The sequence below is a fragment of the Lacerta agilis genome, chromosome 14 (assembly GCF_009819535.1).
Source record: "Lacerta agilis isolate rLacAgi1 chromosome 14, rLacAgi1.pri, whole genome shotgun sequence".
NCBI lineage: Eukaryota > Metazoa > Chordata > Lepidosauria > Squamata > Lacertidae > Lacerta > Lacerta agilis.
In genome coordinates, this window is record NC_046325.1 from 6,507,537 (window position 1) to 6,532,867 (window position 25,331).

At 46.1% G+C, this 25,331-nt stretch overlaps 1 protein-coding gene across 1 annotated transcript; it reads right to left on the reverse strand.

Moving 5' to 3' along the window:
• Positions 1-1,060: 1,060 nt before the first annotated feature.
• Positions 1,061-11,830, reverse strand: OXA1L (OXA1L mitochondrial inner membrane protein). Its single transcript, XM_033170299.1, has 10 exons — positions 11,722-11,830; positions 9,661-9,804; positions 9,338-9,527; positions 7,733-7,876; positions 7,358-7,443; positions 6,644-6,808; positions 4,413-4,517; positions 3,696-3,858; positions 2,857-2,937; positions 1,061-1,292 (listed from the first exon to the last, which is right to left on the reverse strand). The coding sequence occupies exons 1-10, from the start codon at positions 11,809-11,811 to the stop codon at positions 1,189-1,191; spliced, it is 1,272 nt and encodes a 423-aa protein (XP_033026190.1). The 5' UTR covers positions 11,812-11,830; the 3' UTR covers positions 1,061-1,188.
• Between the last annotated feature and the right edge of the window lie 13,501 nt (positions 11,831-25,331).

Sequence of the window (25,331 nt, forward strand, 5' to 3'; positions counted from 1 at the left end):
ACTGGAATGTAAGTATATGTGGAATATACAGAAGACGAGCCTGGTGGATCAGGCCCATGGCCTATCAAATGCAGCATCCAACCAGTTGGCTTGGGGACCTGAGTGTAAGAGCATTCTCTCCTCCTCTTTCCAGCAACTGGCATTCAGAAGCAACTGTGGAGGCAGCAAGCAGCCACGGATACCCTTATCTTCGCCTAATCTGCTTCTAAAACCATCCCTGCCTCCTGCGGCAGTGAGTTCCATAGTTTGACTATCCGCTGTGTGAAGGAGAATTTCATCTGTCCCTGAACCTTCTGACATTCCGCCCCATGGGTTTCCACGAGAGTCTAGTGTAATGAGAGAGGGAGAAAACCTTTTCTCGGTCACCTCTCACTCACCTTTTCTGTAAACCAAGTGCTCCTTCTCCTTGATCATTTCGGTTGCTCTTTTCTGAACCTCAAAAATCATAGAATCATAGAGTTGGGACGGGACCATGAGGGTCATCTAGTCCAACCCCCTGCCACGCAGGAATCCTTCACCCAACGCAGGGCTCTTTATATTATTATCGCCCAAGGCTCGTGGCCTAAGTTGGTTTTGGAAGAGTGAAGGTTCGCTTTAATCCCCCTGAAAGTGAGGGCAGGGATCTGGCATGACAGGACTACAAGAGAAGACCCCTAGCTGGATCAGACCAAGGAGTCTGTCGTACTAGTCCTGCATTTCATTGAGGGTTGCTTGGATGTTGCCAGGGAGCCAACAAATGAGGCATATAAGGCGACAGCCCCCTCCTGGGTTGGGCTCCGTTCTCTCAGCCCGCACTTCCGGTATCCGGAAAAAGGATAGGGAACCTATATCCCACCTGACATTTTGAAACTACAACTCCCACCATCCCTGACCTTTAATCCGGGGGGCTGCTGGAAGCAGGAGTTTTAACATCAACTGGAGGGATCCCCTATCCCAAATCCAGAGGCTTACAACTCCTGCAGGTTCTGCTTGTCTACATTCCAGTGTGGAAACTTTGCGGGAGGAAAAAGTGAGCTTGAGTCGGGGAGAGAAATCTGGGAAGCACCAAACGTGGCAGGAGGAAGTTCCGCACCCTTTTATTACCTAATCTCAGAAAACAGAGGACTGGGCCAGGGTTGGGGAGGCGGGAAGGGGGAGACGAGGCTCTTTTCCCTGTGCAAAGTCTTTTGGTTTGGTGGCGTTCGCCGCTCAGCCTAGCGTGTCCTCCCAGGGCCTCTTCCGTGGCGGCGGCTTCGCAGGACTCGGCTGGTGCTGCTCCAAAGGATTGTGGGAAAAGGTCTGGCGCAGCGGCCCTGAGTGGAAGAGAAGCCCACGTTTCGTTAGTGGGCAAGGAGAGTTGTTGGCCCCCACCCGGGAACTGCGTCAAGAACAATAAACGCAAGCAGAGCCGGGCTGAATAATCAGAACAACTGTCTACCCAGCCCACCACTCACACATCTGGGAGTCCCACAAATAGGGTCTGAAGGCGATGCCCCTCTCTGCTCATGCTCTCTAACAGGATACAATGGCATCCTGAGTCTGAACCCGAAGGATGGACCAAAGTGGTGGGCAACCTGAAGCCCTCCCCAAAGTCCTACCATCTCAAGCCAGAATGACTGACGGTATGAAATGAGGGGAGCTGGGAGACCACTCTGACCTGGCAGGGCACAGATATCCCAGCCCCTGTCTTAGCTACTAGCCCACAACACATCTTGTGGCAGTGAGTTCCATAAGTTAATCATGCGCTACGAGTTCTTCTGCCTGTCCTGAAGCTACCACAAAATCTGTTTCACTCGTCTAGCTCAAGTTTCTATTATTGTAAGAGAGAGAAACTTACTCTCCCCAACCCATAATTCCACAAACCTCAACCACGCCCCCTTGCTCATATCTTAAGTTGCCATTTTGCTCTGCTGAAAAGCCACAAATACTGCAGGCTTTTCTAAGAAGGAAGGTGGCACAGATGAAGCAGCCAGTCCCACTCCCCAAATGATTTCGGCTGCCCTTTCTGTACGCCCCGCCCCCTAGCCTTACAGTACCATGTTTTTAAGATGTGGGGGCCAGAATTACATTATGTAGGATCAAAAAGCCCATGTGTAATTTGCAAAACCTTATTCTGATGGCAAAAAAACAGGTTCGTAGCACACCAGATTCCTTCCTTCCTTCCTTCCTTCCTTCCTTCCTTCCTTCCTTCCTCTCTTTCTTTCTCTAACTGAGCTTCTAGCATTGAAAAGACCTCAGACAAAATGTACAGGCGCTATTCTCATTTTTTCAAAGTTACATATTGGCCTACTCATTCCACCACCCCCTTTCAGTGTTTTTATTTTCCCACTGGGAGGATGTGCCCCTCGCCCCAGGAAACGTTCCTGCGGACGCCCATGCTAGCAGCACGCAGAATGTTACCCAGGACCTGCCGTGAAGGCCCGTTTTCTGCAGGGAATTGGGGTGGGGGGCGATCCTGGAACGGGCTGCCCCTTCCCCTTGCTCCACTTGGCAGGTCAATATTCAAATTATATGTCACTTCCTCATGTGGGAGGGCGACCTTCCCACAGCTGCTAACACAACTGCGGAGGCCCGAGTGAAATAAATGTCAAATAGATGAAGGCCAAGAATCGCTTAACATATGAATAGGAGACGTATCGAAACAGCCGAGGGCCTGCAGGAAGGGCCAGGAGGGCCGCCCTGAGATAACCGCCTCTTCTCAAGCGACGAGATGACAGCAGAGAACTGGTAAAGGTGGTGACCTCTGATTTGCACATTGACCCTCTGGGCAGAGCAAGTGGAAGGAACAACCCATCCCAGGATCCCCTCCTCCTTGCAGGAAAAGGATCCCACACATGCCTGGCGGCTGTGGATGGCGAGGGGGTACAGGAGACTTACCCTTAGCTGCCAAATTCAGGTGGTTTTTGATGTGGCGCTCCCTCTCTTCCAGCTGCTGAGCCATCTGTGCATTTTTCCAGCCTGGAAGGGGGGGTGGGGGATAGAGACGCAGGTAAGTTAACCCCGTAGGAGCTGGGGGCCTTTGGGAAGCCCTTATCCCCCCCCTCGCACCGCAGCCGCCTTCGGCCACCCTGCTCCTCCCAAGTCAGCTTTCTTTCACGTTTTCTGTTTTCAAGTAAAAATAAAAAGCGGAAAAAAGGTACACTAAATCATTATAAGAGCTAACAATTACAGTTCTGTATATACTTATCTAGTATACAGTCGTGCCTTGGAAGTCGAATGGATTTCCGTTCTGGAAATCCCTTCGACTTCCAAAATGTTCGGAAGCCGAAGCGTGGCTTCTGATTGGCTGAAGGAAGCTCCTGCAGCCAATCGGAAGCCACGGAAGCCCTGTCGGACGTTCGGCTCCCAAAAATAGTTTGCAAACCGAAACAGTCACTTCCGGGTTTGCGGTGTTTGGGAGCCAAAATGTTCCGAGAACTAAGCAGTTCGAAAAGCAAGATAAAACTGTATAGGTATTATTACCATCAAAATACATATATGTTTATTTTTAATCTACTACGGGAAATGACCATTCATGTTTCCCAGTTATCAAACTCCGTATGTAGTTAAAAAAAAAACATTTCCCTCTGAAAATTTTAATTTTTCCAGCACAGTCATATTGATATAATCTGCTGCTTTCTCCCAAAACCTATTAACTGTAGGACATTGCAAAAACGTGCTTTTTAAAAAACACTGCTATCCTTACTGCATCTCAGACAAGGTTCTGCTTTAATCACCTTTCTTGAAGCTGTTTATGAAGCCTCCCTGAGCTGGCAGGACGCTGGGGTCGTGTTGCACCCGCTCGGGGATGCCAAGTCGGGTGCGGACTGCGGGCAACCGCAGGAAGGCCACTTGCACCAGCGAGAAGAGGTTGGATGTCAGCCAGTAGGTGAAAATGACCTGCAGGGAGGGAAAGAGAGAGAATCTAAGACCCCTTTCCTTCACTGCACGTGGGGCAAGTTTGTATAGAACATGGCCGACCCTGCTGCAAAAGGACAGCTGCCCTGTGGGGTGAGAGGTGCTGGAGAACTGGGGGTCAGCGGGGAGGAAGTGGGAACAGCAGCCCCACAGGAAAAGGCGTTTTGGGTCCCCTCCGGTGGTAAAAGTTCAGGAAAGTCCCCTTTGTACTTGCCCACAGCTCCCACCTGCCCAAGCTAGCATAGCCGATGGCAAAGGATGATGGGAGTTGTAGTTCGGCAACATCTGGAGGGCAGAGTACTCCCTGCACAGGCCGCGGAAGAACAGATCCAGCCACGCCTGAGAACCGGAAGCTTTAAGGCAAGCACATTTTTATGTCTCCCTCTCTCTCTCCTTTTGGACCGTGTGGGCTAAGTTGCAGGTTTCTGAATTGAACGCGGGCCAAGGCTGAGCATGGGTTTGTGCAGGGCAAGTCAGAACTGGCCACGAGATGTTTCGTAGGAAATACGTAAAATCAGCGTGCGTCGGCGCCTCACCGTCGGGAAGGAGATCGTGAGAGGCAGGATAGCAAGTGGCATCACCCGGAAAATTGTTTTCATAATGTGGAGGTTCGGGTTCGACACTCCGGATTCTGCTCCTAGCTGCAGAGAAGGTGGACACTGTTAACACTCCTGCCATTTCCCCCGTTTCCCACTGCATTGTCCTTTCCTACATGAGGTTTTCTGCCTAGCAAGAATTTTGAAATTGTGGGGGTGGGGGAAATTTCTAGCGATGGACAGGATCCAGAGGTAGCCACAGCCTCTCGCCCTTGGCGGTGGAGCCCATCCCTCCAGCAACTGGCTTTAGGAGGTTGACTGCAGCCTTATTATCTAGGCCCCACCCCCCCCAACTTTTTTTGGGGGATAAAGCAAATTCCGAACGTTCCGCTTTCTCCTTATGATCTCCTTTGCGTGGGACAATTTCGGAGCTTTAGGGACAGACCGGAGAAACACTGATCTATTCTCTTCTCACGCTAGCGTCAGGAATAATAAGGAGCAGACTATAAGCTAAGGAATAATAAAAATAAATATGCTGGCTAACTTTTCTGGGAGGCTGGAATCAGCTGCGGCTGTCCTCTGGGGGCTGCCAGCGGGACCCTCACTGTGGTTACTATCTTGTAAACAACTGAAAATGGTCTACCCTTGTCTAATACAGACCCATAATATTAGGGGCACCAAACCAATTCACACATCTGGTCCTGTCTAAGCTCTGTTTCAGAGTCCATGAGGCCTCTGGTTTCTTTATTTCCTATTTGTTCTGTGATATGCAGACACCTCAAATTTCATCACTGGTCCACTAATTCAGTTGCCTTCCCCACACCTTCTGCCCCCACAGCATAGGGGCTAGTACCCCACAGAGAGGTTTGTTCTCCACAAACCTCTCTTAATCCCACCATCATTGCCTCTTGCAAGATCCAATGCCTAACTATGCACTGTGTGGAAAAAAACACCCTCCTTTGTTAATAATAATAATAATAATAATTCATTTATACCCTGCCCATCTGGCTAGGTTGCCGAAGCCACTCTTCGGGGCTTCCAAGACATAAAAACATAATACAGGTGAAACTTGAAAAATTACAATATGGTGGAAAGGTTCATTTCTTTCAGTAATTCAACTTAAAAGGTGAAACTAATATATGAGATAGACTCGTGACATGCACAGCGAGATATGTCAAGCCTTTATTTGTTATAATTGTGATGATTATGGCATATAGCTGATGAGAACCCCAAATTAACAATCTCAACTTTGGGGTTTTCATCAGCTGTACGCCACAATCATCACAATTATAACAAACAAAGGCTTGACATATCTCGCTTTGCATGTCATGCGTCTATCTCATATATTAAACTCCAGTAGCTAATGAAAACAATTGCATACATAAATGGACTTTTCCACGATATTCTAATTTTTCAAGTTTCACCTGTAAAACATCAAACAGTAACAGTAACAATCTGATCCAATATAAAACTCGCAATAACTTTAAAATCAACCACTAATATCAAACAAGGCAACATTCAACAATCCCATCAGAACCTAATAGTAAACAGCACAATTAAACACCAGCAAATAATAATTAACCAGTTCAACCACAATAAAGAATTACCAATCTATAGTCGATAAAAATAGCAGCAAATCACAACGGATAAAATACCACAAAACATACAAAACCATGCCAAAGGATCAAACTGAGAAACAAAGAAGCACAACTTACAAAGCTGTATCTATCTATCTATCTATCTATCTATCTATCTATCTATCTATCTATCTATCTATCTCCCTGAACTCCTCTCTTCCCAGCTGCTGCTGCTGCTCTCAAAGTCAGAGAGTCTGGGAAAGGACGGGTGGGAGAAGGCAGGTGGAAACGCCATTGCCTGATGAGGAACAGAAAGTCTCTCTCCCCTCACAGATCTTCCTCTGGAGCAGCTTTCTCATGAAGGCTTCCAGAATTGGGAGTTTCAACTGTTCAGCTTTGTTGGATGCCCATGAATTCAAGCGTTATGGAGAGGGAGAAGAAGGGCCTCCCTAACTTACTTCCCCTACACCAGCGTTGGAGAACCTTATCGGCTCCATAGGTCAGATTCTTAACCGGATCGGCCACGTGAGCCAAATTTGACAGCGACGTGATGTCACATGTGGGCAGGCAGGTGCCTCCCCCCTCCCCCGTCAAAATCCATTGTATCCATGAATGCAGTATGAAAAGGACCTCCGGAGGGACCCAAAGACTTACTTCCAAGATGGCCCACATGGTGACAGTCACTGTCAGGGGCAAGACATAGTAGGGATCGGCGGCCGTGAGATCTGAGAACCACCACAGACCCCCAGTTTGAAGGCTGGGCACAGGGAGCTCCGCCATTTTGCGCAGGGCAATGAAGAACGAGATGAAAATGGGTGCCTGAGAGAGAGAGAGAAAGGGAGAGAGGATGAGTGGGTGAAGGGGAGGAGGCGGAACTGGGAGTAGCATTCATATATACCACACACACAATTTAAATATTTATAACAAAATAAAATAAAAAATTCTTTCCAGTAGCACCTTCGAGACCAACTTAGTTTGTCCTTGGTATGAGCTTTCGTGTGCATGCACACTTCTTCAGATACTATTTTATTTTGTTTTGACTATGGCAGACCAACACAGCTATCCACCTGTAACTAAATATTTATATTTATTGATGCTTTCATGGTCCCCCCCCCCCCGGTAATTTCTATTTGCGTCACACGAATCGCTTCGGGGCACCCCGGCATGAAAAGCAGCAAATAAACACAGCGAGCGATAAATAAACGAGCAACACAGACATGAAATTCGGGGTGGGAAGCTTCTTTCAACTGACTTTCATATCTGGTAGCTTGCATTCGTTGTTGCGAAGTCTACAGGCGAAGGGCAGGACGTAAGTTCGTAAAAAGAGAACAAAAACAAGCCAGCTTAGCAGTGGGGGCAGAGACTCACTTGGACCAAGGGCACGAGAAACCCTCGTAGCGGGTTGACATCGTGGGTTTTCTGGTAGTGGTTCAGGTCCGTATAAGCTTTGGCAACTGTGGGAGAAAAGCGGAATGGTTTGCGGGGAAGGCAAAGTAGATTATCGCCCACCATCTCCTTCTACAAGCCCCTTGCCCTTCCCTACACCTGCTGACATAATGTGGGCAACCGTATTCCTTGAGAGCTCCGCTCTCTGCCTCCCCAGCCTTGTCTCCTCCTAGCAACCCAAACGCCACCTCCTCGATTCATTCAACGTGGTCCCTTCCAACGTGGTTTGTTTGCAACCCCGGTTGTGCCCCCTTTCCCCGGAGCCCTGCGCTTTGCTCCGTACGCCGGCCAACTCACACTCAAATTTGTTCCCCGTGCGCTTGGCCTCGTTCATGCGGGTGGTCAGCTCTGAAATTTGCGGCATGTGGTTGTTGAGCTTCACCGCCTCCCTCTGGCCCTTCACGATGAGCGGGAAAACCAAGCAACGGGCCACAACCGTCCCTGAGGAGTTTGGCATGGGAGAGAGGAAGAAACCCGTTACCCTCAAGTGCAATGGCTGCGATGTTACCCACAATGCAATGCCAGAAACCGCCACCTTACCCAGAATGCACCTGGGTACTTCTGTTTGGAGGCTTGTGCAAAATGGGTAGGCGAGCGAACTTCTCCTGCAGAGGCTGAAAGCATCATTTACCCAGAAGGCAGTAGTGGTGATCATTATTAGGGGACCACAAATTTTGGTTACTAGCCTGTCTTATTAAACCCAGAGGTTTTCTACATTACATCTCTCCAAGCGAGCTAGAGGATACATTCCAGTCAAGCCAAAGAACAAGAGAAAATGAGGAGCAGGGCAGGTGAGGGTGTGTGGGCTTTGGGGAAGGAGTCCCGAGGGGTGCAGAGAGAAGCCTGGAAAGCTGAATTTGGACCCAGTGTCCAAAGTTTGGCTGCGGTCTCCGTCTCAGAGAATGGGTGGCACACTTCCTGCTGTGCTCCTTCTTCGCGGGGCCGAGTCACAGCGGGGAAAGAGCTGCCTTAGCACTGCCTGCTCTGGCTGGCAGCAGCTCCCCAGGATCTTCAGCAGAGATGCTTCTCTCTCATCAGCACCAGTTACCTCATCGTTTTAACAAGAGATGCTCTAGGGCAGTGTTCCCCAAACTTGGGCTTCCAGCTGTTTTTTGGCCTACAACTCCCATCATCCCTGACCGCTGGCCTTGCTAGCTAGGGATGATGGGAGCTGTGTTATGAAACGTCCCGTGGGGGGGCAAGTTGTAAGACTGACCCCCAGGTAGGGACGAAGCCTGCGTGCCCTCCTGGCTACTCGAGTCCAGGGTCACACTGATAATATGCGATTGCTCTCCAGCGTGAAGAACAACACACACAAGCCATTAAGGCTAAAAACTACTTTATTGCAGATAAAATGCAGAGTATGTCTCTGCTTGCAAGCTCAGTAAGTCAGAGCTTGCAATTAGGGTGTCCAGCATCTCTCGAGCCAGAACTGAAAGTAAAAGACAATAGTACAATACAAAAACATCACGTGTGTGAGAAAGCTGGAAGGACTAGTGGCTTTCCCACAGGATGAAAACAGACACATAGTCATGTGAGCCTCGCTGCTGAGACTTTTGCAGCTCAGCTTGTAATAATATCACAACAAGCTGTAGCCCAAAAACAGCTGGAGGCCCAAGGTTAGGGAACACTGCTCTAGGGAACTGAGCTTGAGGTACAAAGTTTGTGTTTGGTGTGTGTGTGTATCGCCTCATGTCTCTCTCCGGGCTGTGCACAATTTTAGGCAAGAAAATGTAACCCGCCATGTGCTAAGCACAGACTCTATTGCCAAGCTCTGGCCCCTCCTGGCAGCAGCGTCCCCCAAGCCGCGGGGCCAAAGTGCCCACTCCGATGACGCTCTCTGCCAGCCCAAAGGTACATCTAAATCTCCACCCGCTTCCCAAATACAGCAGGCCCCTTCACCTGCCACGATGGCTCCCCACCACGGCAGCCCTATATCCACGTGGAGGGACTCCAATAAGTTCTGGATCAGACCCACCGGGGTGTGGGACCCCAGGCCCAGCTCTGCAAAACTCGGCTCATGGACAGCCTGGGCAAGGTCCCCTGCAGAGAGAGCGCCTTCTAGTGGCGGGGAGGATACAGGCTGAAGAACCTGAAGAAGGAAGAGGCAGGAAAGCAAGTTAGCATTGATTAATCCAAATGCTCTCAGCCCCCAACTGCTAGGTTCTCTTCGCTACCTTCATTTTCAACCCTTCCTAATTTCACAACCATGCTGCTCTTCTTACCTGTGCGCCAGCAGCAGCTGCGGTGCTTTGACACCTGTTTGTCGGCCTCAACAGGAGAACATGGCAGCCGTTTTGAGGACGCGGGTGAGGGGCAAAAGGAGATTTAACTCTGAGCCACGTGAACGGGACAGACGTTCTGTGGATCTGGAAGGCAAGTTTTGAGAATCAGCATCCTGACAATGGCACTTGCTAGGAAGATGACTACTTCTGTGATATACAGGAACGTGAGTGATACTGATGACTTTGTAACTTATAAAGTACAGTGGTACCTCGCAAGACGAATGCCTCGCGCAACGAAAAACTCGCTAGACGAAAGGGTTTTGCGGTTTTTTAGGTGACTCGCAAGACGAATTTTTCTGTAGTTGTGCTTTGCAAGACGAAAACGTTTTGTGATTATTATTTTTTTGCACAATGCATTCCTATGGGAAACCGCGCTTCGCAAGACGAAATTTTCGCAATACGAAACGACTCGCGGAACAAATTAATTTCGTCTTGCGAGGCACCACTGTAGCACTATATGCGTTGGCAGCTAAGAAGATCAGGAGAAAAGAACTAGAAAAAATAGCGGTCAACTGCAAAGGTGATTCGGACATTTAAACTGGCACATTCTACCTGAGAACCCCTTGCCACTCTATCGTATGCGACAAATAATTTTTAGGAGAAGCGATTGTGATTTATTGTATCTGCAGTGCCTAATGTTTTTATGGTTATTGTTGCTTTCCTTTTGGTTCCCTTTGTGAATGATGCCATAGCCTTTGGCTAGTGCAATAAAGTTGTTGTTGATGATGATATACAGGAACGTGTGGGGAACAAATTCCTCAGATCTGTTATCACTGCCATCTGATTCCGGTTTTTGTGTGTGTGTGGCGGAACCACTTTAAATTTACAGGGAAGTAAAACCATTTTCTCTCTTGTGCAAGTTTTAGGGAGCAGGATGTATTCATAGCTCGATGTTAAAAAAATATTTTGCGTTGGGTGGAGCAACTTTGGGCAATCACAGTCTCTCATTCTAACCTACTTCACAGGGTTGTTGAGAATAAACTGGGGAACATGGGAGAAGCAAGTATGTATGCCACTGTGTGCATTTAATATGTATATTTATATAATTTTATAACTGCTTCTTTTTCTATCTACGCACATGCACATATATTAATAATCTATTAATTCTGGACATAGTTTAGAAAACAATAAAACACAATAGGGCAGAAAGGGTGAATCATATTTTGATGGCCAGCAGATATAAATAATATACATAATACAGATAAGCCTACCTAGGTGCTTACAAGGTTGAAGCAATTTTAATTCCTCCCCCCAGGATTTAAACTTCTGTATGTTTTATAGCACAGTTGCATATTTGTAAACTGCTTTGAGGTTTTCTTTTTTACAATCAAGCGGTTGTATAGGTTTCACGAAACAAATAAAAGACTAGCGTGTCTTCTGCTTCATAGAGGAAATACAAACATATGAAATGAGCTAAAAAGAAGGAAAGAAGGGGCTGCACAAAACCCCTCCATCAATATAGCGCCACATAATCCATGCCATTTTCACATGTTTCACATACTGCATCTGCTAAGGCATCTCTGGCCTGTTTGTATATTCTCCCCCCGCCCTTTATATCATATGGCAAATGTTTATTAAATATATAAATATAAATATATAAATATATCAGTTGTTCAGACTGTTAGTATATTCACTGAGATCTCTCCAAGCTGCCCGTTACACCCCAGCTGGACTTAACACCAGCCTCTCTCTCAACCTCTGCTCCCCAGGTGTTGTGGGACTACAATTCCCACCATCCCTGACTACTGGTCGTGCTCGCTAAGGGTGATGGGAGTTGTAGTCCACCAACATCCGGGGACCCAAAGAAGGCCTCCCCCCCCCAAGAAAAGGTCCCGGGCTTCTTCAACAGCTGCGCGGCAGGAGAAACCCAACCAGGCGACGCTCCCCTCCAAGGAAACAGCACCAAGCTGCTAGTCCCTCGGGTTCCGGCCCGCAAGGTCATGACCCCCGAGGCAGGGCAGCCCCGCAGAGGCGTAGCGCCCGCTTCCCTGGATCACCCACCTGCCTACGGAGGCTCCCCGCGAGGGGCATCTTCCCCAGGAGCCCAGACCGGCTCCACGCTCTCCCGAACGCCGCTGCGGAAGCCGCCATCGCTCCTCTCGGCCCCGCCCCCGGTAGCGTCACGGGCAGCAACCGCGAGGACTGAGGGGTCGGACGCGTGACGCCCGCGCGAGGCTGCCATCTTTGTTAAGGGCAAACAAAAACCCTTCGACTTAACGCAAAGGGTCGACATCTTGAGTAAGGGCAACTCTCCTCTCGAGACCCTGAAGTTCCTTTTTTTGGTTTGGGGCGCAGGAGCGATGGGGTGTGTGCGGGGAAAGGCATGCAACCGCTGAAGGGGAGGCGCCAGTCGATTCTTTTCCCGACTATGTTTAAAAAAAGGGGGGGAACTAGAGCAAAGTGGGGTGTGGCCGTGTTTAAAAAGAGCGATGCTGTTCAATTTAGCAGTGGGAGAGAGGTGGTGTTCCTGATGTGGCCATGTTGGTTCCGGGCAATATAGAAAAAGCGGAAGCGTAGCCATGTTGGTTATGGGCGATATGGGAAAAGAGAAAGCGTGGCCATGTTGGTTTGGGGCAACACGAGAAAAGAGGAAGCGCGGCCATGCTTATTCTGGGCAGTGGCGCCCGTGTATCGCCATAATATGTGTGGGCAAATACAACAACCACCAAGTCTGTAGACAAATCCCGCCATTTCTTCGAAAAGGCCACAAGGGGGCAGCAGAGAGGTTTTTTTTTTTAAAACAAACAAACAAAAAATCCTTCCAGTAGCACCTTGGAGACTAACTACCGGTAAGTTTGTTCTTGGTATGAGCTTTCATGTGCATGCACACTTCTACAGATACCAGTTATCTTGGTCAAGGTTTAGCACGTGTTTAAGTTTACTTTATTTTCTTTCTTTCCCCCCCCCCCCGGGACTTACAAATAATTTTATTGAAATTTAACAAAATTCAACAAATGCACTTCAAGGCAGAGAAACAAACGATAAATATTTTACACATTTGCCTTCAGGTAATTTTACTTTATTTTCACAATAATTATATAAGCTTAATTTAAATACGCGCGCACACATTTAAGCATTTTAGGCAAAACAATATTCAATTCAAATACCAATAAAAACCGTTAAAAACAAGTAAAAATCTGCAATCTCAAAACAAATACATTTAATAAAACCTCATGTTAAATTGACGTTTTACAAAATCACACTGTTGTTATTATTATTATCATCTCAATTTATTGCCCACTGTAATCTCAGGTACGATGATGATTTTACATGGATGCACTGGAAAAGACCTCATATTTGCTAATAGCAGTATTTGTTAACAGCAGTGCTGAGCCGGGTGCATTCTTCGGAAAGGCCACAGGAGGGCAGCAGAGAGCAAGGTCTGGAGGAGCCCCTTTGATCTTTACACTTTCATCCAAAGTTTTCTAAAACCTTGTTCTCCTATTCACATTCTGCAGAGATGGGAAAAGATGGACATAGAAAAACACCCCCTCTTTTAGACTTAGGGACCCGACACCCTAAGCTGCCCCTTTTTTCTTGTTGCCTTTAAAAAAACACCTCACCCCTTCTTTTTTAGTTATATACACAACCCCCCTTTTTCTTATTAATACATTATCAATCATTGTTCATACATTTTTTATTCACTTTTTTTTTTTTAACTCTTATCTGTGAACTCCCAACCCCACCTCCCACCCTTAACTTGACCCCACCCCCTCATGTGTGTCCACAAGTCAGTCTATCTGTAAAAAGCCTCCGACTGCCCTCATGTGGACTTAACTACTGTACTTACTTGTTGTTGTTTAGTCGTGTCCGACTCTAACCATGTTAATTTGCATCCCAGGCTGTTGTGCTCAGGTAGCGCTTGTGGGGCATTTGGTTGGCCATGTGGAGAACAGGTTGTTATACCAGATGGGCCTTTGGCCTGATCCAGTAGCCACCATTTTCTTAAGTTCTCTTTCTCTATATTGAAGACTCATAGAATCATAGAACTGTAGAGTTGGAAGGGACCCAGGGGTCATCTAGTCCAGCCCCTCTGCCACACAGACATCTCAGCTAAAATTGTGGCAAATAGTTCCATTTTTTACTGGTTGGTTTTTTTTTGCCAGTCCCAGGGACACTGGAACGTGTGCTATAGCTTACCCCCACTGTAGCACAATTTAACTTCTTAAAAAAGGAACGAAATAAGACTTTCCTATTTTTGTGTGTGATGTCCTTCAGAGAGATAGACCACACCTGCATATCAGAAATGTTCATTTCTGCTCCCCGTTTCCTATCTTGAACCAATATGCTTATGTCCCATGATACAGAAAGAAACATGGAATGGGCCTGAATTTATTCATTAATTAATCTCAATTCATTAATTAATCCCCTTTTATAGATTAGTTAAATAAATGGTGTTCACAGCAAATGCTGCTTTTAGTATCCTCAGATATGAACCAGACGCATCCTTGTATTAGTTTAGGTTTTGATAACATGTCTATTCAACTTTTACCCAGATACATTTTTTTTTATGTTTGAAGTTTGTTTATATTTGACGTAGTTTCATTTTGCTTTGATGACAATAGATTATCCCTGAATCAAAATTATAGCAGAGAAGTTGATTTAGCCCATGATTTATCAAACAAATTCATGTCGTGGCCTGAAGTGGTTTGTTGTAGTGGACCAAAGGAAGGCTCTCAAGGGGCTTGTGGGTGTTGCTGGGAAACTGCGCTGGAGATAAATAAACCAAAAGTCTTAAGTAATGTTACAGAAGCCTCTTTGCTCTTTTCATCATCAGACACTAAAAGGAGAGCTGAGTATGAGGATGTATGGAGGGAAGACACCGTGAAGCAGACGACAGGATGTTGGACTTGAGCCTGGTGGAGGGCCCAGTGTATAGTGCAGATGGTTACAGTTAGGAGGAAAATGTAATATGGGATGGAGGAGAACAAACCAGGATAATGTGGTAAACAAAATGAATTGTTGGCGCTCCATTCACCTTTATTTTGATAGGAAATGCTCTGCTGTGGGGGTGGGGGTGGGGAAATGTGTGGTTGACGAGGGTCAGTCGTGGGGAGGAGTGAGAAATGTCCCTATTTTCATCTGAGAAATGTTGGAGGGCGTGCATACATACAGAGTACTCCACCTGTCCATTTTATCATCAAAAAACCCTGGTGAGGTAGGTTAGGCTGAGATACAGTGACTGGCTAGAAGCCCCCCAGTGAGCTTCATGTTTATGTGCTAAATACACTTTGTTTCTACAGTCATCAAATTTCAAAACTATTTTTGCGTGGAATGGGTTTTTTTTTTTTTAAAGCATCTCAAGGCCCTTTCTTGATGTTGCAAACAGGACGACTTCTCTGGAAATAAACGCTGTAGTACCTTATTACTCACTTAAGTGCAAATTTAAGATACCAGAAAATGCAAAGGAGGTCAGTGTGCCTTGATTTTTATGAGTCCCCTCATTGCTTTCCTTTTGGCGGAGGGCTTGGAGAACACGTGGAGTTTTTAAATTGCTGGTAAACCTGGTGTTCGTGCGAGACGTGCAGGTCTTGTGACCACTGTTTGAAGATGACTGTGACTTGGCAACTGGCAAAGAATCAGATGATCCCTGGACTGTTCATTGCCTTTTGCTTTGCTGCATGCCAACTCTGCTAGATTGGTATCAAATATTAATAAAGGGGTATTTGTTTTGGAACCAAGGGATCCTTCCCTTTGGAATGACTATCCCATTCACTATTGGCAAATAAGGAGAAAAGTTGGAGTGAGAGAATCAAAGGGTTGCTATTTCTCTGTGTCTAAGGGTGATTTGAGATGCCCAGATTTCAGGGGCATGCATGAGAAGGAAGAGGAAGGAAAGAGAAGCAAACTCACTTGTAGCAGCCTGGGAAGAGGTCAGTGGCAGGCTGGCCCCCCAAAAGAGTCCCACAGAGAGTAATAAGATCTTGGCCCATGTTGTGTATTAAGCAATAACACAGTCAAGATGCTTTTAATATAGAGTATTGTGTTGTATTACAGACCTTATTTGAATGTACGAGTTACAGCGGGAACAGCAATCATTTGCTGGTTCAGGAAGCATGATTTTGGATCCTCTGCCGGATTGGTTTCCGCGGGAGGGAAGCCGTGCCATTGGTTCCTGCCAAAACGTATCTTCTCCCTGTTGTTGTTGTTGTTGTTGTTCAGTCGTTCAGTCGTGTCCGACTCTTCGTGACCCCATGGACCAGAGCACGCCAGGCACGTCTATCCTTCACTGCCTCTCGCAGTTTGGCCAAACTCGTGTTAGTAGCTTCGAGAACACTGTCCAACCATCTCATCCTGTGTTGTCGTTCCCAACATCAGGGTCTTTTCTAGGGAGTCTTCTCTTCTCATGAGGTGGCCAAAGTACTGGAGCCTCAACTTCAGGATCTGTCCTTCTAGTGAGCACTCAGGGCTGATTTCTTTAAGAATGGATAGGTTTGATCTTCTTGCAGTCCATGGGACTCTCAAGAGTATCCTCCAGCACCATAATTCAAAAGCATCAATTCTTCGGCGATCAGCCTTCTTTTTGGTCCAGCTCTCACTTCCGTACATTACTACTGGGAAAACCATGTCTTTAACTATACGGACCTTTGTCGGCAAGGTGATGTCTTTGCTTTTTAAGATGCTGTCTAGGTTTGTCATTGCTTTTCTCCCAAGAAGCAGGTGTCTTTTAATTTTCGTGACTGCTGTCACCATCTGCAGTGATCATGGAACCCAAGAAAGTGAAATCTCTCACTGCCTCCATTTCTTCCCCTTCTACTTGCCAGGAGGTGATGGAACCAGTGGCCATGATCTTAGAGCCCCTGGGAGCATTTTGGGTGAGGTTAGAGACTGGTGTACAGCTCAGTCCTCCCCCAGATTGTTTTCCCTTACTGACCTCTGCAGGGCTGAGTGCAGGATCAGATAGTCAAACCAATGCCTAAGCAACCACTCACATGCTGCAATCAATAAAGTTGTAGCCAAAATTATGCCAAAAACCTTAAACCATAATTCTGTGTCTATTGTGAATTATTTCAAGGGTGGTTTGGGGACCTTGACACGCAAATGTATGACATGAAAACACAAAATAAACAATCCTCTTCTGTATTCTTTAGAGGACAAGATGCGGAATTATCAAAGCAGAGAAGGAACACTCTGACCTTACACCTCCGCTGCCTTGTGGCTAGACCCATTTGTGAGAAGGAAATAGCTGCCCTGAATTTTCTGAGGCTGCCTTGGAAACAATTAAATACAAAAAACAAGATGTGCACGAATAAGCATAAGCAAAATAACAAAATGTACATGGAAAGGCTGATTTGAAAATTTAATTTATGGGAATGGCAGTGTATTCAGCATCAAATGTTATTGAGCAAAAGATAGATGGAGTAGCTAGCCTAAAGCACGTCTTTCCAATATAAGTTGTATCAAAAAAACTCTACAAAACTACTATAGCCATAATTAGCTCACTTGAAATGATAAATCATTGTTGCTCACCAATCTTATTATCAAACGTGCCTCACTGAAAAAAATATTTCCTGGTGCCCCCCTGATCTTAATATGAAATTCTATTGTATCTTAGTTATACCAGAACACAAAGTTTGTTGGTTACACCTGAAACACGCCTTAAACATATACTGTTACCATTCATACTGAGAATGTTGCCAAATACTGCTTAGCTAAATGCTACTGTACAAATGCCCATAAAAGGAGTTAATCTGATTAAACAACCTTTAAATATAAGAACTCAGGTCAAGATATGAATTTAGACCTGAAGGAATCATTGTTTTTAAATGGTATACTGTATATAAAAAGGTTCCCTTTGCAGTAATCTACGTTCAATATTTACAATACAACTTTTATTGTATTGATGGAATTTATTATTATTTATATGAGCAGGGTCTCATGGTTTTAAAAATGTTTATAGATCGTATATTGAACAGACAGCAATAATTTTTTTGTGTTTGGCTTTGGTCAGGTCTGCAGGCATGCACTGGAGTTTCTGATAACTTCTCTGGAAATAAATGGCTTGGTACCTTATTACTCACTTAAGTGCAAATTTAAGATACCAAAAAATGCAAAGGAAGACAACGTGCCTTGCTTTTTATTAGTCCCCTCATTGCTTTCTTTTTGGCGAAGGGCTTGGAGAAAACGTGGAGGTTTTTAATTGCTGGTAAACCTGGTGTGCGTGCGAGATGTGTACCCTTTTCTTGCACATGCAGGTCTTGTGACCACTGTTTGAAGATGACTGTGACTTGGCAACTGGCAAACAATCAGATGATCCTTAATAACAATAATTGGGGGGTGGGGAGAATGAGATGATCCTTGGATTGTACATTGCCTTTTGCTTCTCTTTGTGCTAACTCTGTTGGATTGGTATCAAACTCTGTGCTGTGTGTTTGCTGTGATTTGTGCCTCCGTGGACAGCTGCGAGTCCAAAATGACCCCCAGGCTGTGCACCATGCCCAGGAATAGAAGGTTTGAGACTGGGTGATAACTGGCCATAATGGCCGGTTTGATAACTGCCTCATTAAGGGTTCCAGGAAGGCTCCCTCCAAGAGGGAAGCATTCCCCACCCCAGAGAGTCCATTACCCAGCCCTGTTTGGCTCACTTTTATGAGCCATGATGGGCGAAGGTTGAGAATACACGTGATCGGATTTACTCATCCAAGCAGCTTGTCCATAGCCTCAGAGGTAACAGGCTGAAATCAAGCCCATACAACCTAACCTAGACAGAGCTCTGACACTCTCCCACCCCAACCATGCAACCATGGTGAAGTCTACCTCTTTCTGATTTTATCTGCAAAAAACAAATAAACAAACAAACAAAAAACAACAACCACAAGTTTGCAAAGTCGTTGCAAGAGGGGAGATCTTGGAGGCCTTACCAGACTCTGATGGTGAAGGTCGTTTTATTAGACTTCAAACCACCTGAAAGAGTCTCCTGTTACTGTTTTCTGCAGATGCAATGGAGGCAGTAAAGATTGTCTTCTAGGCCGTAACCACATGCTAGGCTCAAGGTTCAGCTCAAACCCATGTTTGGTCTGATTCGTAATGAGTTTTCCACCACCGGTGCTGTAGCCGTCTCAGCGATTGTTTCATCACCCTCAGCTCTGGGGGAAACAACAGAGCCATCCGAGCTCCATGCAATCAAAGAAGGCAATTCGGAGCCAGACAGTCGATAGCCCACTGCAGCATTCCAGCAGGCCATCAGAGAATCAGCTGAGAGGCCATCAACATGGGATAAAACATCCCCTACCTCTATCTGGAAGCCATTTGGACCTATTAAGTGGCAGTGCAGACCATTTGAATCAGTCCCAACCCCCTGCGGAGGGGAAGGGTCACAGAGATGTCTAGTTGCACCAGGAGGTGATCTGACCATGGCACTTCTTTTCCCCCACTTGGTGTCAGATCACCCACGTCCACAAACAACAGAATTAAGGTAAGTCCATGGCTTTTGGTAGGGCCAGATCCAGGGACAGCCCCATGGGGGCCTTGCTTTCCACAAAGTCCCAAGCAGCCCCTTGTAAGGCTGTGTCATAATGGATGTTGAAATCACACAGGACCACCACACTAGATTTCTCCAGGAGAACATCTGACACAACCTGAAACAGTTTGGGCAAGGAATCCTTGGTGCAGCGGGGAGGTCGGTGCAACAATGGGAATCCTTAGCTGCCCCTATTGCCCAACTTCCAGAACATGCACTCAGAAAACTGGGTCTCCCTAATAGGATGTCTGGTGAAAACTAAAGACTTCCTAAAAATCGCTGCAACCCCACCTCCCCACCCACATGAATCGATCCGTTCTAGATGATGAAAAACACCCCCTGAAACAGCAATTTAACACGGAATTTACTGTCTAACGAGACCATAGATCCATAAAATGAAGGCAATAGTCAATGTACTTTACTATAAAATAAATAAGGCAGTATTGTAGATGAAAAATTTTTTACATTTTTTTTCTTACATGCACTGATGATACAGTAGTCATTGTTTGGATGGGGGGGGGGCTTTTTATCCATTTATGCAGTCACAAAATCAACCAGTAGCTGAACAGGGTGCCATACTCAGTCACAAAAACAAGTGCTCTGCCACCGGTGGGGTGAGCTCTGGCAAATCGGAGGCCTCCAGGTGGAACAAGATGGAACCCCCAATCAAGAGAGACCCTAACCTTTATTAGTTCCTAATCCCCCAGTTACACCCCTAGAACTACATCACCACCACTATGTTGTAAGAATATTAAGGCTACACACACACACACACACACACACACACACATGTTATAACTGTACCAAGCAGACACGTATACACGTGTGGGGCACCACAGGAGAAACAGCCCTGAGAGCCATTTTTCACTCCCAAACTGACAAACTGCTTCTCTGCAAGGAAGAAGGGGTTGGGGGAACCTTCCCATTATCTCAGGAATTAAAGTGAAAATCCTTGGCATTCGGATACCAGTGCCAGACAAAAGGGTGTGATTAACTTGGCTGGGAAGCAGGGAAATGTAAAAATCTCCTTTGTTGGTGTTATGTACTGAGTTGAATAGGATCCAAACTGCAGCAGGCTGATTGGTCCTAGAACAATAGGATTGAGATTGCAGCAGTCTGACTGGTCCCAGAACAATAGGATTGAGATTGCAGCAGTCTGATTGGTCCCAGAACAATAGGATTGAGATTGCAGCAGTCTGATTGGTCCGCAGGAGCCACCCAATCCAGCTCCAGGTGGAAGTGAATCTGCACTCTGATTGGCATACAGGAGTATCCCGGAATTAGCCAATCACGTGGGGCCCATTGTGTAAATAGTGTATATAAAGCAAACGTTTTGGGGGAACTACATTCCTCACTACTATGAGCTGAATAAAGAGCATGAAATTCACACTTGACTCCGCGTATATTTCAGTTTCACTTGATGGGTTTTGTGGAGGGCAAGAGGAGACATGGGGGCAGGGTCCAGGATGCTCAGATTACTGCCACCAGACCTCCCCTTTCATGATGTGTCCATGATGTTTCTGGGGGTGGTCTTGAAGGCAGCGGGGGAATTTTAAATTGTCTATATAAGGTCAGGCAGACCTTTCTTCTGGGTTCCTCCTCCATCTAGCATGTGGTGAGTGAGGACCCTGTTGCAACGGTATTTGTTAATAAAGATCAGGCTTACTAGCCGGTTTGATTTCCTTTAGAACTCTGGTCTGGTCTCTGTCTTTTCTGCTCAGGCAGGGGTTTCAAAATAACATCTTGCCGAGGTTCAGGATTCCACCCGGAATCGAACCCTTTATCTATATAACCCTTATAAATCCTTACAACAACTACATCACAAATACATCATAAAAAGGGAGGGTTCAAGGTGGAAACCTGAGTAAGTTTACATGTGTCCTGCTTCCTCTTCTCACCCCTCCCAGACACACATTCCAGAGGACAAAGAGATGTTCACAGTTTCCTGCCCTTCCAGAGAGGGTTTGATCACCGTCCTTTGTTTCAGTTTGTGTTGAATCCATTCCCAAAAGGTGCCTCTTTGTAAGTGAAATGATTCACAGTCTGGCACCTGAGCAGAGTTTGCTGCCACATCTAGGAGACCATGGCTTCTCCGCACTCCAAGTCTCCCTCCCCGATAGTCCTCCCTCCATGGTGAGAAACAAAGGCTGAATTTATAGGAATTTATAACAGAGACATCACAGAGAAAGAAATACTTTCACTCAAGTGTGTGTGTGTGTGTGTGTGTGTGAGTGTAGTGCCTATGGAACTGGGCGGTTCGGGGAAATTCCTGTAACATAATTAAAAAGAGCTGTACATAAGTCTAAGTTCCACTGTAATGGCAGGTCACAATGCATAAGACACCACAAAAAATACCAAATCGTGCAAAAAGGATCAAATTGAGAAACAGGGACACACAACTTTTTAAAAAGAATATCCCTGAACTCCTCTTCTGTCTTCCCAGCTGTTTCTGCGGTTCTCAAAGTCATGGTTTGGGAAAGGCTCCCAGAGTTGGACATTGCCTGATTAACATTTTTGCTGACGATGCTGCTGGTAGACCAGGAGACGGAAACGGGCAGAGCCAGCCCAGTTGCCCAAGGCCTGAGACTTTGGCCTCTGGGTCCTCCACGCAGTGGGTCCTCCACTTCCAGAGATGGCCACAAGGAGGGCCAAGGCAGAGATGACATTAGAGACCACCACCAGGGTGTGGGCCACCTGCAGATCCTCAGGAAGGTCCAGGAGGGCCTCATCGACCTTGCACAGCCCCTGGCTCCTACCAACGCGTTTGAATCATGATGTCAAGTCCCCCAATCTCAGCGACAAGTTGGTGCCCAGGGAAGATGGGGAGCCAAGTGACTCTTCTAAGGGACGTGGGCTAAATTGCAGCAACACTAAAAGTGAAAGGTGGCCGCAAGCCCATTGCACCTTTAAGAGCAGCATAAATCAGGACATCTCAGGGCAAAGCAAGAATCTGTGGTGGGTTAATTGCTTCGATGGCAGTCCCAGAAGATTTGGGGCAGTTGGGGTGTATGTTATTCCTGGAGGTTTACTGCCCAAACCTCTCTCACTAATGAGCATAGCCACAAGGCAGCAGAGGCTGAAGGTCGATTGCTCCTTCTTCATTTTATTAATTCTGCATCTTGTCCTCTAAAGATTATGGGAGAGGATTAGGTATTTTGTGTTCTCATGTTGTACTTTTATGTTCTGAACTGCCTTTGATCTGCGCACGAAGGGTGACATACAAATTAAATAATAACAATAGGAGAACTTCCCCGTAGTGATTAGGATTTCCCACAAATCCCAATTACACTCAAGTTTCTGGACGGACTTCTGAGAACCTCACAGAATAGCCTCTTCTTGGATTGTCTGGGTGGGGCTACTGATTGGAAATATATGTCACCAAAGTCTCCCAGGATGCTATATAAGCAGGCCTGGCAGCCCACACGCCATTCACTCTGGATCCTAAAATGTGGGCCAAGATCTTCTTACCATTTGTGGGACTCCTTTGGGGGGCCAGCCTGCCACTGACCTCTTCCCAGGCTGAAACAGGTGAGTTTGCTTTGCTTTCCTTCCTCTTTGAAGCCTTCTCATGCACCTACCTCAAATCACCCTTAGACACAGAGAAATAGCAACCCTTTGATTCTCTTACTCCAACTTTTCTGCTTATTTGCCAGCTGGAAACGGGATCCCTTGGTTCCAAAGAAGTACATTTTCATTAATATTTGTAAGCACCTGTTTCTGTGTGCTGAGATCTTTGTAGGTTTAGTTGACATTCTTCTGATTGGGGCAAGGAAGGCAGGGCTCTCAGAAACTATGTAGCGGAGATTATTTAGATGAGATTCCTACATTACAGGGGGAGCTTCTTTCAAGGAGTTTGTATCCATACAGGGAGCACAGCTATAGTCCACCCTTGACTGAAGAACGGTACACTCCTTCTATCTGGTATGGTCGTCGTCTTTGGCCATGCCCACAGCTTAGGGAGGGATGCACATGAAACATTGAGGGAGGAGGGGGACACCTGGCTAGCCAGCCAGATCAGCCAAATCCGCCTTGGCAATCAATGGGATGACTGATGTCCCAGCCAGATCGCTCTCACATCCGTCTTGAGACGTCTCCTGGGGCTCCCAAGTTCAATCAAGTATGAGACGGTGTGTGCAGAGCTAGGTATACACACGATGGAATACTGGGTGTGGGTTAGGACTATAAAATACTGGTTGTGTTGCCAATTTCATTGCCGACGTTCGAGTCTGCTCTGTGACTCTTATAAATCCAGATGGTTCCAACTCTTACCTAGGAAAATCAGATCTATTGGTATCAACTTGGAACCCTTGTATAATTCAAGTGAGCAATATATTGTGGATGTTCTTTGAATGTGCCGGACACTGTAGAACATTATCCATTTCTACTGTCCATTGTACAACCAGCTACACAAACAGAAGCTACCCCCACCTTTTTTAAGGTAATCTAACATCACGGAACAATGAAAATATCTGATTCTGTCTGTCTGATATTAGCCCGGAAGCAACTGCAAAGGTGGCTGAATTTTGGTCAACAGTGTCTCTTAGTGTGGTGAAAGGCACTATTTAGAGCGGAGATATCCCAATGAAAATCCTAGTCATTATGTATTTTACATGGCTGTTTATTTGTATCTATTTTAAAATGCTATATATGGATATTTTAGGATGTTTTATGATGGCCTATACCTGTAATGCCTAAAGTTTGGTGCAGTAAGTAAGTAAGCATTACAGAGGGTTGGACTAGATGAGCACGGGGGTCCCATTCAACTTTAAAATTCTATGATGGTACGAAAAGAAAATATGCATGTGAAAGAGGGTCAAAGAGAAGGAGAATCACAGGGGCAAGCGACATGAAATCACACAAGCAACATAAAAACTGTAAAGCAGCATCAGAAAAACCGTAAAAACAGTAATGCAAAGTCATTCAAAATCAGGAATTACATATATCTGTCTAATTCTCTCTCTCTGTCTGTCTATTTATGTTCCCTCCGATGCAATAGTTATGCGCATTGTCTCTGTCTCTGCCCCTGAAGATGTAATGGTTGAGTGGGTGGTGCTTGGCCGATCAGGTGTGCTGTCTCCTCTGAACGACAGTGGTGACACCACTGGCATCATAACTGTACGCATTAACGGCGCAATAATCAGCGCTATCGAAGTAGCCTGGCAGCTGGGTCAAAACTTAGATGAGCATTGGGGTCCCTTCCAATTCTAGAATTCCATGATTCTACGAAAAGAGAATATGCATGGGAAAGAGGGTCAGAGAGAAGGAAAAATCACAAGGGGGTCGAGAAGAACAGATGGCAGACAAAAGCAAGACTGGAAGGACAGAGATGAAAAGCAGAGGTTATATAACCTATGGCATTTATTCATTTGCTGATTTTTAAATAATTTCTAAGCTCCTGTATATTTTATAAAAAAAATCTTGGAACAGTGCACTAAGCAACATAAAAACTGTAAAGCAATATCAGAAAAACCATAAAAAGAGTAATATAAAGTCTTTTAAAAAACCAGGAATTACAACTGTCTGTCTGTCTGTCTATTTTGTTCCCTAAGGTGCAATATTGGTGTGCACTTTCTCTGGCTCTGTCCCCGAAGGCATGATGATTATGGCAGGTGGCCAATCAGGTAACACCTCCGGCACCATAAGTGCACGCATTGGTAACACAGCATTCACCAGTGTTCAGGTGCGATTCTTTGAGGATGATAACAAGTACGTCTGTCAATTCTTCCCTGGGTCCCAAACAAAAGTCAATGAACCTGAAGGTAAAAACCCTCAGCACTTTGTTTTACTTTGATAAGCATGGTTTGGGAGCGGGATGATTGTTTCCATATTGCTTAAGATCCTCTCAGGGACTGACCATTTCAAGACTGCTTCCTCCCTAATTCACAAATGTATATCCACTTTCGATTATGGCCTGTTGAGATAAGACTTTTCCCACCACTGCCATCATATCGGTGATAGTAGAGCCAGTGTGGTGTAGTGGTTAAGAGCGGTGGACTCGTAATCTGGTGAACCGGGTTCGATTCCCCTCTCCTCCACATGCAGCTGCTGGGTGACCTTGGGCTAGTCACACTTCTCTGAAGTCTCTCAGCCCCACTCACCTCACAGAGTGTTTGTTGTGGGGGAGGAAGGGAAAGGAGAATGTTAGCCGCTT